A 12,642-nucleotide genomic window follows, 5' to 3' on the forward strand; every position below is an offset into this window, starting at 1 on the left:
TACCTATCTAAAAAATAATGTACTTTTCTCTGATTCTTCTATATTTATACCATACATTACTTTTAGAAAGCATCCTGTGATGGGGCACAGATCAATGGGCTTCATCCAATGGAGTGCTAAGTTAAAGTCACTTGGCAGTATACTTGTGCTGCCGGAACATTGATACACATGGGAAAACACAAGCACATTACTAAAGATGGTTGCACAACAGATTGCACAACAAACGTTTATTAGTGCAACTGTTGTGTTGGATTCCTTTGTTGTGCAACCTTTAAACTGTACCATCTCCTAGTGCAAGGGCCCTTTCTGTTTCAAAGGTATGGCTAGTGTTTGTAATAACACTGTTTCCATGTAACCAAGAAAATGGAATAACTTCCAACTTCACATTTTATTAGGTTGAGACAGTTGGAGACAAGTATATGACAGTAAGTGGCTTGCCAGAGCCATGCATTCACCATGCACGTTCTATCTGCCACTTAGCATTGGATATGATGGAAATTGCCGGACAGGTTCAAGTTGATGGAGAGTCTGTACAGGTTAGTAATTGACAACATGCTACTGGTCCAACTTACAAGTATGTGTAGCCTAGAAACCATGGGGCAAGATCGTACAAGACCAGTATTGGGCACTGATGCAGAATGCAACAGGGAATGGTTGAGGAATACCACCAAACTAAATATACTTCCATGTGAGAATTAGTCCATATTTCTTCCCACCATTCTCATCAGTGCTTCCCCTTGATAGTGTGCATTGAGATTGGTGGTCTGGATCATGCTGAGGTTGTAAGGTTGTTCCTTCCCTCAAGACTGGTGCTTGGGACAGATGAAGGGGACATTTGGAGAATGTGGGTTGAGATAATACAGCAACATTGTTCCATCCTCTTGTAGGATAACTCTGTCTTTTGAAAGCTCTTTTGCTTAACAAGCACTCAGGTAGTGGCTTCACTTGTTTTATTTTTTTTAACAAAGTTTTATATATCCCTTTGTTGTAGTGAAGCTTCTAAGTCGTTTACAGAAATATTAAAATTACCAGGAAAACAATTTAGAAGTAGTTGTGCAATGGTTACATTCATCTCCCCACAAATGCTAAGCCACCTACCCACTACTTATGTAATTGTTTATTGTGCAAATGCAAAATTGCAATGCTGTATGCATTTCACTTCAAACAACTTGGTAACATCTTTTTATTATTGTTACTGTTCATCTTTATTTTTGTTCATTTTAAAAGATAACAATAGGCATCCACACAGGAGAAGTAGTCACAGGTGTAATTGGCCAAAGGATGCCCCGTTACTGTCTTTTTGGAAACACTGTTAATCTAACAAGCAGAACAGAAACCACTGGAGAGAAAGGAAGAATCAATGTCTCTGAATATACTTACAGGTGAGAAACTGAGTGCACAGATGGCTTATAGCAATATCCAGAAAACAGCTTTCTTAGAACAATGGGCTCACTTTTTCATTTTTCATAACCACCTTATATCAGCTGGTTTTTTGGGGGGGGCACACTGCCAATACTTACCTGCATCACAGAGCAATTATAACCCCTGGCTGGGGAACAGTCAGAGTGGAGAGAGTATATCTGACAGGGTGGGAGATTTTTCTTTTTTGCTGTACCAACTCTAGGCTGCCACGATTGAGAGGTACATAGATTGTGACCTTTGGGAGATCTATAAGACTTTGGATCAGGCAGATACAAAATTGCTGGCAATTTGGGCCTTCCCAAAGGCTACCACAAGCAGGAAAAATGCTGCTGGAGGCTTCCTGTCTGACTGGGTACAATGAGGATCTCCGTAGTGATGGAGCTCTCCCCTGTCATCAGAGATAATAAGAAGGTCAACTCTTCCAAATCCTAAAACCCTCCAGCTGCAAAGATCAGGGGGTTACAGTTGCATTGTTAGTGTGAGCAATTATTCCATATGGAGAAAGACAATCACCTTCAGATACTCTGGGTGTTATAGTCTCTTTAAGACATATTCTGACATCTTTAGTGTATTGCAAGTCTTGGCCCGAAAGCACTTCATGAAAGTGTATTTTGCAATTAATCATTTAGTTATATCTCTTTTTATTTGCAGGTGTCTAATGGCTCCTGAAAATTCAGACCCACAATTCCATCTGGAACACAGAGGTCCCGTTTCCATGAAGGGTAAAAAAGAACCAATGCAAGTTTGGTTTTTGTCCAGAAAGTGCACAGAGACAGAGGTATGACTAATCAAAAAGTGCTTTTAAAAAGAAGATGCACAGAATATGTATGAACAGTCAGACTCATGACAGACATTATTTTTCTTGCAAAATTCAATGTTCCCTCGAAGAAATTAACCTTCTTTTTTAAACCCATTAATATATTTCTTGACAATATATTAATTTGTCCCTGGTGTTTATGCATTTGTTAGAAATCAGGCTTTCTGCTTCAAAAAGTCAACGAGAGAGCACTAAGTCTTTAAATTTTAATCTCACACACTTTCTATGTCCTACTTTGCTGGAACTGGTATTATGCAATGTCTGTGCCTAGGAGTAGCAGAAATTTCTGACCTTGCTTCTCTTCATTTAAAATGATATTGCTGTCAGTCACCTGTAATATGCACACAACATCCCCTTAGTATTTGTTTTCAGAAATGGATTGATTTTACCAAAACATATTTGCAATTTAGCCTTACGTAAAATTGAAAGCCACTATTTGCTGAAGCTCTAAAGTTGAAAACTCTTCACTCCAAATAAATTGCTTTAAAGTGGTAAAGTGCATAGTAATTATGGCATCCTAATGAGCAGGCTTTACTATAGAGCAATAGATTTATATTCTAACAGATTGTGAACTGCTAGCAGAAGTAGCTAACTAATTGCTTTAGTGCGCAGTCCTAACCCCTGCCTTGCTGGGATGGAGCTTGAAGAAGCTGCACAGCCAGTGCTCCATCCCTAGTGCTCATGCCATCCAAGGCAAAAGAAGGGGGTGGCAGGAATAAAATGTCCCTCTCAGAGAACCTGCCTGAATTGGGCCTATTGCTGCCCTACTGCTGGCATATGACAGCAGCAGAGTCCTGTTTTAAAATGGGAATTTTCTCAAACATCAATATTGTGGAATGTTCCAGATTCCACAAGGCAATTGGAGACCTCCATGAGGAGGTATTTTCTTATTTTATAGGAATTGAAACTATCAAGTGCGCTTGAGAGTAACTCCCATGGTTAAATATGGGTTAGTGTCACTACCAAGATACATAAAGTATGTGCTTCCTCAAACACCGTTTTAATTTGTTGCACCCATGTGAGAATATATTTTAACTTTTCACACATTATTACCACAAGCTCAACTGTTTCCTTTTCAAACTTTTCTCGCATGCCTTCAAGGATGTAACGCATGATGCTAACTGAGCCAGGCGAAATGCAAGAGGACAAAGAACAGAGTGGAACACTGTGTCCTGCCACTAATACAGCCTGTTTGTAATTAGATGTGACTGCTGTTGCTACATTTGTGTCTCTTCTGTTTGTTCATCCGAACTGTGCCAAACAATAACATTTTCACTAAGCTCCTCTGCCCCCCCCACCGTGTTGCTTTTTGGTCACTCCCCTTTTGATATTGTAGTAGGTCTTCTGTGGGTCTGTGTATCTCAATGTCTTTGGTCTCCCATTCTTTATCTAACACAAACTTTTTCACATGCCATAAGGGATATAGTGCTTCACACATATGCTTCTCATCTACATCTTTAGTGACTAATCACCACGATCTTTATGATGCTGTAACTCAAACTGTTTCTGCGAGGGAAAAAATTCCAATTGATAGCAAGCATCATGAGCTCAGAGAACTGATATTTTTATAGCCGTGATTTGGCATTTTGTTGTAAAGTTTATACTAATCCATCTGCTTTCCTCCAATCTGCTATTGTGAAATATTGCAGTTTGTTCTAGAAGGTAGCTTCAGTACGCTGGTGGTTGCTCTTTTACTATGTATTGACTGTCTGCTGATACAACATACGCATTTTGTACATGGAAGAGAAGGGTAGGTTGTTTAATATTATGTTATAGTAGGAAATGTGAGTCAATTTCTGTTCTAAATCTAATTGTGTTCTGTCCTATTTCTCCTACTGAATTCTGGGGGTAAAGATGATTCATGCATACTTGCATAATAGGTTGTTGGACAACTTTTAATATAATGCATAATGATATTATTACTTTTTAGACCAGGGGACATTTCAAAGAAAAAATTGGATACCCAACCTTGAGGTCCATAATAATGAAGAATTTGGGGGGGGGGGGCTTTATTCTGAAATTCAGAAGTTTATTCTGAAATTAGGAGACCTATAATAAGTCACAGGTCTCTGTCATTCTGCTTCTTGCAAGGCCCATACAGAGGCATTGGCAGAGTGTCCCATGTGACATATACAGTATAGGCATGTGCAAAATGACCCTGAATGCACAGCATGGTTAGGCTACAAAGCATGGATTAGGCAAATAGCTGTTCCTCCCCACAAAAGTATCCAAGAATACAAGTAAGATTGTTATTGAAGAAAATGTCATGCTTTGTACTTTTTAAAGGAAGAAGTCACTCTCCAAAGGCACTAGGAATTTTAAAACATTAGGCTTCTACCATACAGTCTTTTCTGTTGCCCTGTCCCTTTGGGCAGAGCACCAGGAATGGTCAGATGTTCACTATGCAAGAAGCCTATTTCCACAATTAGCATGGTGGCAAAACCCGCTGTGCATTCTTGAAGATTCCCCTTGAAATTTGCTTTCCCCAGGATCTGGTCAGAATGCTCTCTTGGGTGAAATTGAGGCAACGGTATTATTTTATAGTATTTCCCGATAAGTGAAAGATATGTTTTGGATATAGTTACCAAGCCTTGTTTTATTGCTTGAAAAAAAAAGTATGTCCATTATTATATAAAGAACCTTCATTATCCAGGTTCATCATATGTGTGCCTACATAGACCCGTGTAAATGTGAGCTGCACTTGTATTTTTATGAACTTCTGATTATCTTGTATTCCAAACCTGTCAGAACTAATGAGCTCAGTTTAGATATATTGTAGGAATAATAAAATGACTCCTAATTCATTTCATATTTTTTGATGATGCCTTTATAAGATATGAACATGTACATATATGTATATATACATAAATATGAATGTAATGTATAAAATTTGTCAGTCTCTAGTTTATATACATATATATATCTAATCAACATAAAATATATGTATAAATGTTTTATGTTAAGGTGTATACGGAAGGTCTTTAAATTATGGGCTTTTTCTCACTGAAAGGGTTTCTCCCTGTGGAAAACCATATGTTAATATTGGAAATGGTATAATAAATACAATTTATCCCCTATCTTCTGAATTAAGTCTCCCTTATTTAAGTAGATCATAATCCAAGGGTGTGGAGTCTTAGGCCCTGCCTCACATATGAAGAGTTTTTGCCTGGCCAGAATGTGTCCTTGAGTGATGCCTCTTGCTTGTTCGGATGGCGTTTGTGAGTTCGCATAGAAGCTAGCCTGCTATAGAATGGTGAATGTTTACATGTATTGCTCCTCCCACTTTTGCCTCTGCCCCCACCAACCATTGGCACATGATGCATAGAAGATTGGACAGAAGTGAATGTGGCCCTCAGGCTGAAGAAGGTTATATTCACCCTTGTTGTAGCCCATGGCTTGATTGCAGACTCACTGAATCCGTAGGCTGCATTCCATTGCAAACTATAGAGCTGAGATTTTGATGGTTGATTTCCAGAAATCTATGAATCACGCACCCAAAAAATCTCAAGAATTTTATAGGCCAGATTGGGCCTGCTAGTGTATGACATGCTGCATTTGCTTTAGGGTCTATTTGGATGCTCTGCTAAGTGAGAAGAAAGTGTATGTGAGCCCTGCTTTCTCTGTCACCACTTTTGCATCTCCTAGGAAGGGGAGGTTTCCCTCCTCGCTACTTTAGTAGAATCTTCAAAGCCAGCCTGTTTATAATAGAGCTTAAATTTGTACTGTAATAGCACACATCTTTTCATTTTGCATTATTCATTTAGGTTCCAGCCCCAAACACACTTACTTAGGGGACTGATGCCTGAGTGTTCAAATTTGTGTGCTATGTTGGCTGAGGTCCATATTTTCATTGAACTTTATGTTCCAAAGGAAAACCTTATTAGAACCAAATACTAGAATTTTCCACACCTGCAAAACAAGCAAACAAAAAAGAAACTCACATAAGGTTAGTTTCCATAAAAGTTAAAGCAGCTCAGTATATTTTATTTTCTTCCAGCATTGCAATCTATAATACTGCATCAGAACTGCAGAGCTGATTAATGCCAGAAACAGCTGCTATCAACAACAGTTCAAAGTCTTTAAAATGACAGGAATGGTAGCTGCTAGAGACAAATCATGGTGGGTACAAGATACGAAGAGCCTTAAGGTTTCCAGCACCATCGTTCCTTTAACATTGGTGCAAATCTATTACACACTTCTTAATTATAACCATGCTTCTGGGGGCACTAAATGGCTTTTGAAAAAAAGATGCTCCGCGCTCTCATTTTAAATTCCTGTTTGCAACTGTCTGAACCATGCCATCGATAGAGCTAACAGTACAATCCTATGAATAATCCCTTAAAAATAAATCATTTTGAGTGCAATGGGGCCAACTCCGAACTACGTGTATATAGAAATGCACTGTTAATCAGATTCATTGTAGCATGGCATAACAAGTAGCTTAGGTTGTGCAGTGCTGCCCATGTTACACACTCAGTTCTGTCCTCTTAAGACCACCACTAACTCATCACTGCTTGATGACTTGTTCTTCAGCAGGCAATTGAGTGAGATAGCCAGCCAGTTCCGGCCAGCAACAAGTAAGAATTGCTGCTATCAGGACACTAGTCCACAAGCACAAGAGTTGCTAGAGGATGACCCCAGGAGGACCAGCCAGGGGAAAGCTGCCACTGCCTTCAACCCCCCAAAATCTGCCTCACTCTGCCTAATGGTACAGTTGGCTGAGTTGTTTGCACTATAAAAACTGAAGTGGGTCTTTCCCTCATTTCTGTAAAAATTCACAGGTATCCACTTGTCTATAAATTAATAGCCAATGTGAAAATGCTGAATGTGAGTGGGTTGTAAAGTTAGAAATAAAACAATAACTGACATACAGGGTTTAAATAGAAGTCATGTCAAGATACTGGGATTCCACCAACTTTGTGCTGAGCTAAAACAGTACACTTCACAGAACGGAAGAAAAGGATATGCATAGCAGCAAATGGGGAGAGCTTGTGCATACTTGTGAACACTTTTTTAAAAAAATGGAGCATATCTAACTTCCCAGTAATAATTAGGTTCTTGCAATGAAAATGCAAGTTAAGTTTAGAGGTATGGGGAAGCCTGATACTGAGAATAGCTGATATCAATTCACAACATATTTGAATTTTTTGAAAGGTCATTTCCTCACTGCTTTCGAGAAGTTCTGTGAAAAACCACATGCAGACATATGTTCCAGAGTTCACACTCTGAGGTGAGATCAGGCAGTTGCAATGAAGATGGTTGCTAAGCCAAAACAAAAACAAAACAAAACAAAAAACTCAGTTTCATTTCTAAATAAGGAAGGATATATTATTGTCCTGAAGCCATAATATTGTATAATTAACGGGATTTTAAAAAGTCAGTAAAAGACCCAGCAGACAATCTATTCAAAGCATATTGGCATTTTAGAATGGAGGACCGGCTAGAATCAATACCTATTGTAAAAGTCATGTTCTCTCTTATTCAGCTGGCCTGTTTGAGTTGTCATTATGGTATTTAACCATTAGTTGATGTGTCCTTCTGCTGTGTGCTCTTGCTGGCATAATCAATTCTGCTGTACAATGTTTGTACCTCAAAACTGGCATGACATAATTAAAACTATTTTGAAGTGGTGAGGTGTTTACTGGTGACTCAGATTTTGGTGCTGATATTACAAACTGTGTCATAAAGACAATTCTTCATATAAACAGAACTGTGCAGTGGCTTGTTTAAAACCTGAAAGTATTTAAATAAATGGATGCTCTACTAGACTGAAGCCTTCCTGCATATTTCCCAACAGCCCCTGTGTGCACCTATAGCATCTGCATGCATACAGGGACTTTTTTGATCTTTGTTTTTGACTTGCACTTGATGCCACTCTTGGAGTTACCCTGACTTTCAGGAGCAACATTTCAGGGTATGTAAATAGCTTCTGTGGGAAACCTGGCCTTTGGATCCCAATCTGTTTATTTTAACTGAACAGTAAACAGTAAGCTCCACTGATCACTGGTTATGTTTGTGTGACTTTTTGAGTTAGCTAAACTATGGCAGAAAGTCACAGACTGTGCTGTTACATTTCAAGAGGTGGCAGTGTCCTCCACAGGCTAACTGTTGTACAAGTGCCGTAGGCTGTCATGATGTTTCCCTTCAGTCCTTAAGGATTTCAAAGAACTAATTGTTCAGCTGAAAAACAGCAAAGCCAAACCACTTACTAGTTCAAAATAAGTCGCACATCCTACATGCCATCATCATGTTGTGCTCCTTCAGGAGAAAGTAATGGAAAATATAATAATAATCCTCAAATTAAGGTAAAGTGGGTGGCACTGTGGTCTAAACCACTGAGCCTCTTGGAAGGTCAGTGGTTCAAATCCTCGTGATGGGGTGAACTTCTGTTACTCTGTCTGTCGCAGCTTCTGCCAACCTAGCAGTTCAAAAGCATACCCGTGTGAGCAGATAGGTACCACTGTGGTTGGAAGGTTAACGGTGTTTCCATGTGCTCTGGCACTTGTCACTGTCCTCCGTGCACCAGTAATGGTTTAGTCATGCTGGCCACATGACCTGGAAAGCTGTCTGTGGACAAACGCCGGCTCCCTTGGCCTGAAAAGCGAGACAAGTGCCGCACCCCATAGCTGCTTTTGACTGGACTTAACCATCCAGGGGTCCTTCACCTTTACCTAATCCTCTTGAAGGGGATGTAGCTGCTTTGCATACAGGTTTAGTTCCGTGTCTGGTAATTTAAGGCAGGAGTGCGAAAGGCTCATTCATGAAACCCTGGAGGGCTACTTCCAGTCAGCATAGTTATAGTCTTATGGGTGCTAGAATTTAGTAATTAAGGTTTGGGGTGTGAAAGCTAATTTGCTTGGAGGTGATACCTAGACTCGTGTGTATTTAAGCCAGAGCCAGTGTGTATCTAAGCATGTGCTAGACCTTGTTAATCCTTTAACTGAGCCAAGTGTAAAAGCTAATTAAGGAAAATTATTTTATTTTGAGATGATAGCCTGGGGATGAGCTGTTTAGGCGACTCAAAGGATCAAAAGCAAATCTCATTTGCAAATGAGTGGGTTTTGTCCCTCCCTCAACTTGAGGGTTTAGTTTAAAAGAAAATGCCAGTGTTTTGGGAAACAGTAGAGTTCAGAATGGCAGCAGAGTTACTAAGCAGGGGCTGGAGAGAGAGTCAAAAAGTAGGATGCTGATGTCTGTTTTGAATCCAATGCTATGGCTGTGGGAGAAGCCAAAGTCTCTTCGAATGTAATGCTCCATGGTAGACTTAGGTTGTGTATATGTGTAAATAAATCATAAAGACACCACAATCTCCACTGTGCCTCATTGTCCAAAAGGAAACACAGACCCTGGGTTGAAGTGCATCTGCAACTCCTGGAATCTTGCACCACTCAGAGATTGGGGTGGCTTATAATGGTGTAGCGTTAGCCTTGTATGTTCTTGATTAAATTCTGTGTTTGAAGCTATGTGGGTTTGACAGGCTTGCATGCACCTGGAACATCGCAGAGGTCCATGGAGAAATAGCGGGGTACAAGGAAATATCTACAGTGGTACCTTGGGTTACATACGCTTCAGGTTACATACGCTTCAGGTTACAGACTCCGCTAACCCAGAAATAGTACCTCAGGTTAAGAACTTTGCTTCAGGATGAGAACAGAAATCGTGCTCCAGCGGCATGGCGGCACCAGGAGGCCCCATTAGCTAAAGTGGTGCTTCAGGTTAAGAACGGACTTCTGGAACGAATTAAATACTTAACCCGTGGTACCACTGTATTTGGGAAGATCACAGCAAAAATGGTACCTAGGTACAGCAAATGGACCATGTTCACTTTGAGGAATGGTGCCATCTCCAGAGTCCCTTGTACGGTCGGTGGTATTGAACAAAGTCCTTGTGCTTCTTGAAATTAATCACAAGATAGTCTCGTGTCTTGGGCCTCTTTTGTTGCCCAATGATTTTGGAATTCAGTATAAAAATGGTTTTCTTAAAGGAAAGAGGTAGTTAGAGCCACTAGGTTGGACAAGTTGCGCAAACAAATATAAGGTTATCAGTAGTTGCTTCCACTGCTGAAGGCAATATGTCTACAGCTGCAACAATATTTACACAGCATTAATAACCCAGGCTTTAACTTTTTAAAGAAATGCCTTCTTAAATTTAATGTGTCATGGTATTACTGAGACTGAAGAAATGTTGCTTTAAAACAGCTCCCTTAAGCAGCTGCATGCATTTTGGTAGATACTCATCAACACAGATCAAAATGAAGAGGACTGATGGTTGTGATATCAATAAAAGACACCATGTTTTACATATCTGTAAGTTTGGGGAAACAGCTGTTTCTTTCTCCCCCCCTCCACCCAGCCTTTGTGTGTATGTGCTTTCCGGCAAGGAATGTGATCTAACACTTGGTATTCTAAACAGATAATAAAAATTAGGATCCAAATCCAAGCAACTAAAAATGTCAACCGCTCTCAAGAAAATGTGTTCCTGTGAGTATTACCTAACACTCTTAAAAAGAGTTCCAGTGAAACCTGAATCATGGAAGTATTTTGAAACTTCAGTATTTCAGACAAATATCACGACAGGAAAGATGTTCAGAATTAGCAAGATGTCCATCAAATGGTGAGGATACACAAAGAAAGGTGTAGATATGTAGACTGAGTTTAGGTGAGATGGAAATGGAAGCGCCTTATCATTTGGTCAGCATACTGTACCCATTTCTGCTCACTGGAGCATTTCAGTTGATGGTAAAATATGATAGCTGAATCCAGGTGTGTGCACACGCATGCACACACCTTTCTCCTGCCCCAGGTCCATATGCACCTGGCTATTCAGAAGAAATGTGTCTTTTAGAGCCCAGAGCAAGACGCCACTCTGATTGTTTGGATCAAATGTTAATAAGTATTAAAGATATTACAACTCAAGCTGGGCCAGATACACACCCACACCCACTCTGTGAAATAATATTTATTTTTTGTGGGAGAGGAGGAATTGAAGAACTTTCAAGTGAAGGTGTGCCTGTCCTCGAAGATGAGGTAGTTGAGGGATTTGTTTTTCCTTTTTAACAGAAAAAAGCTGTATCACTATTTCAGCTGCTCCCTGAGGCATACCTTTTGTAATTCAGGACAGAATTCCGCATGTGAACAGGGCTATATAGCTTGATGCTATTGGTCCTTCTAGCTCAGCACTGTCTACACAGATTGGCGGAGGCACTCCAGGATTTCAGGTAAGAGTCTTTCCTAGCTCTTTCAGAAGACAGTGGGTATTAAACCTAAGGCCCTTTTGGATGCAGAACAGATGCTCTACTACTGAATTAAAGCCTTCTGGCAGGCGGGTGTGGGAACCCTCAGCCACATTGTCTTTAAAGCACGCCCAGGCATTCCTGGAAGTTCTTTGATTTTGCATACCCCAAAGATTAATGCAGTCTGGGGGGTGGATGAGGTGTGTGTGTTCATGTCCTTACAAATGCTGAGCACTAAATACAATGCTAAAATAAAATGTCAGAGCCACAGGATGGGAAAAAGGAGATGACAACAATGAGACAACACATGAATGGACATCCTCAGTTCAGTTTAGGCACCTTGGACAGTTTTGTTTGAACTTTGTGTATACAGATATGGTATGTCCCCTGTGAATCTTCATACACTGTCAGTTTGATATTGTGTCTGTGGAACAAAATACTAGTAATGCAGTTTGTTTAAGCTAGTAGGTTTCAGAGTTACCTCAGGGTTGAGTTGGCAATACCTGTCAACACAAACAAGGACATTTAGGCCATATAAACACATTGAGTCCAATGGATCATGCACTGATGTTTCTTTGAAGAAAAGTCATTGCAAAATCACAATTCTGCTACCATTTACATCGTCACTTTTCTCTCAGTGAAAGCAGAGAATGGCAAAAATCCATATTTCTGAGTAACATGGGCTACATTGCGCATAGGGTGGGTTGGGTCCTACTTTACAGAGTTGAGCCTTGATTTGAAGGGCTGTCGGAGGACAGTCCTCTATTTGAATAAGTCATTTATTTGGCCCAAGTCCAGTTTAAAATTAAGAACTATATGGAGGGAGACTAGGCCCCTTGGCAGTGAGCACCAGGACATCAGACTAAGAAGACTCACAGCTCACCTGATCTTCCCCTTACTGAACACCATAAATGTGGCTTCACTGGACTGCAGTGTCAGTAGTGAGCACAAAAAAGTACCTATGGATATTGTGTGTTTTAAAGATTATTCTTTACATAAAAATATCTCATTTTATTCTGGAAAAAGAGAAAGCTAAGTAGGACATCTGCTGGTCATAAATTGCAATTAGGGATTCTCCAATCTAAAGCAAACACTTCCCCTCAGCTATATATTTCCCTGTTGGGGTGTGGATGAGTTGGCCGTCTATAACAATATATTTTAAATTCTCTCT

At 40.0% G+C, this 12,642-nt stretch overlaps 1 protein-coding gene across 1 annotated transcript in view; it reads left to right on the forward strand.

Annotated features, from left to right (window-relative positions):
- GUCY1B1 (guanylate cyclase 1 soluble subunit beta 1) overlaps positions 1–5,316 on the forward strand; it is a 40,902-nt gene extending 35,586 nt beyond the window's left edge. The window contains exons 11-14 of the mRNA XM_081926063.1: positions 396–536; positions 1,228–1,382; positions 2,074–2,200; positions 3,341–5,316. Of these exons, the coding sequence (XP_081782189.1) occupies positions 396–536; positions 1,228–1,382; positions 2,074–2,200; positions 3,341–3,364 (447 nt within the window). The 3' untranslated portion in view covers positions 3,365–5,316. The remainder of the gene's footprint in view (positions 1–395; positions 537–1,227; positions 1,383–2,073; positions 2,201–3,340) is intronic.
- The last annotated feature ends 7,326 nt before the right edge of the window (positions 5,317–12,642 follow it).

Source organism: Podarcis melisellensis (genome assembly GCF_964234715.1).
Source record: "Podarcis melisellensis genome assembly, chromosome: 9".
NCBI lineage: Eukaryota > Metazoa > Chordata > Lepidosauria > Squamata > Lacertidae > Podarcis > Podarcis melisellensis.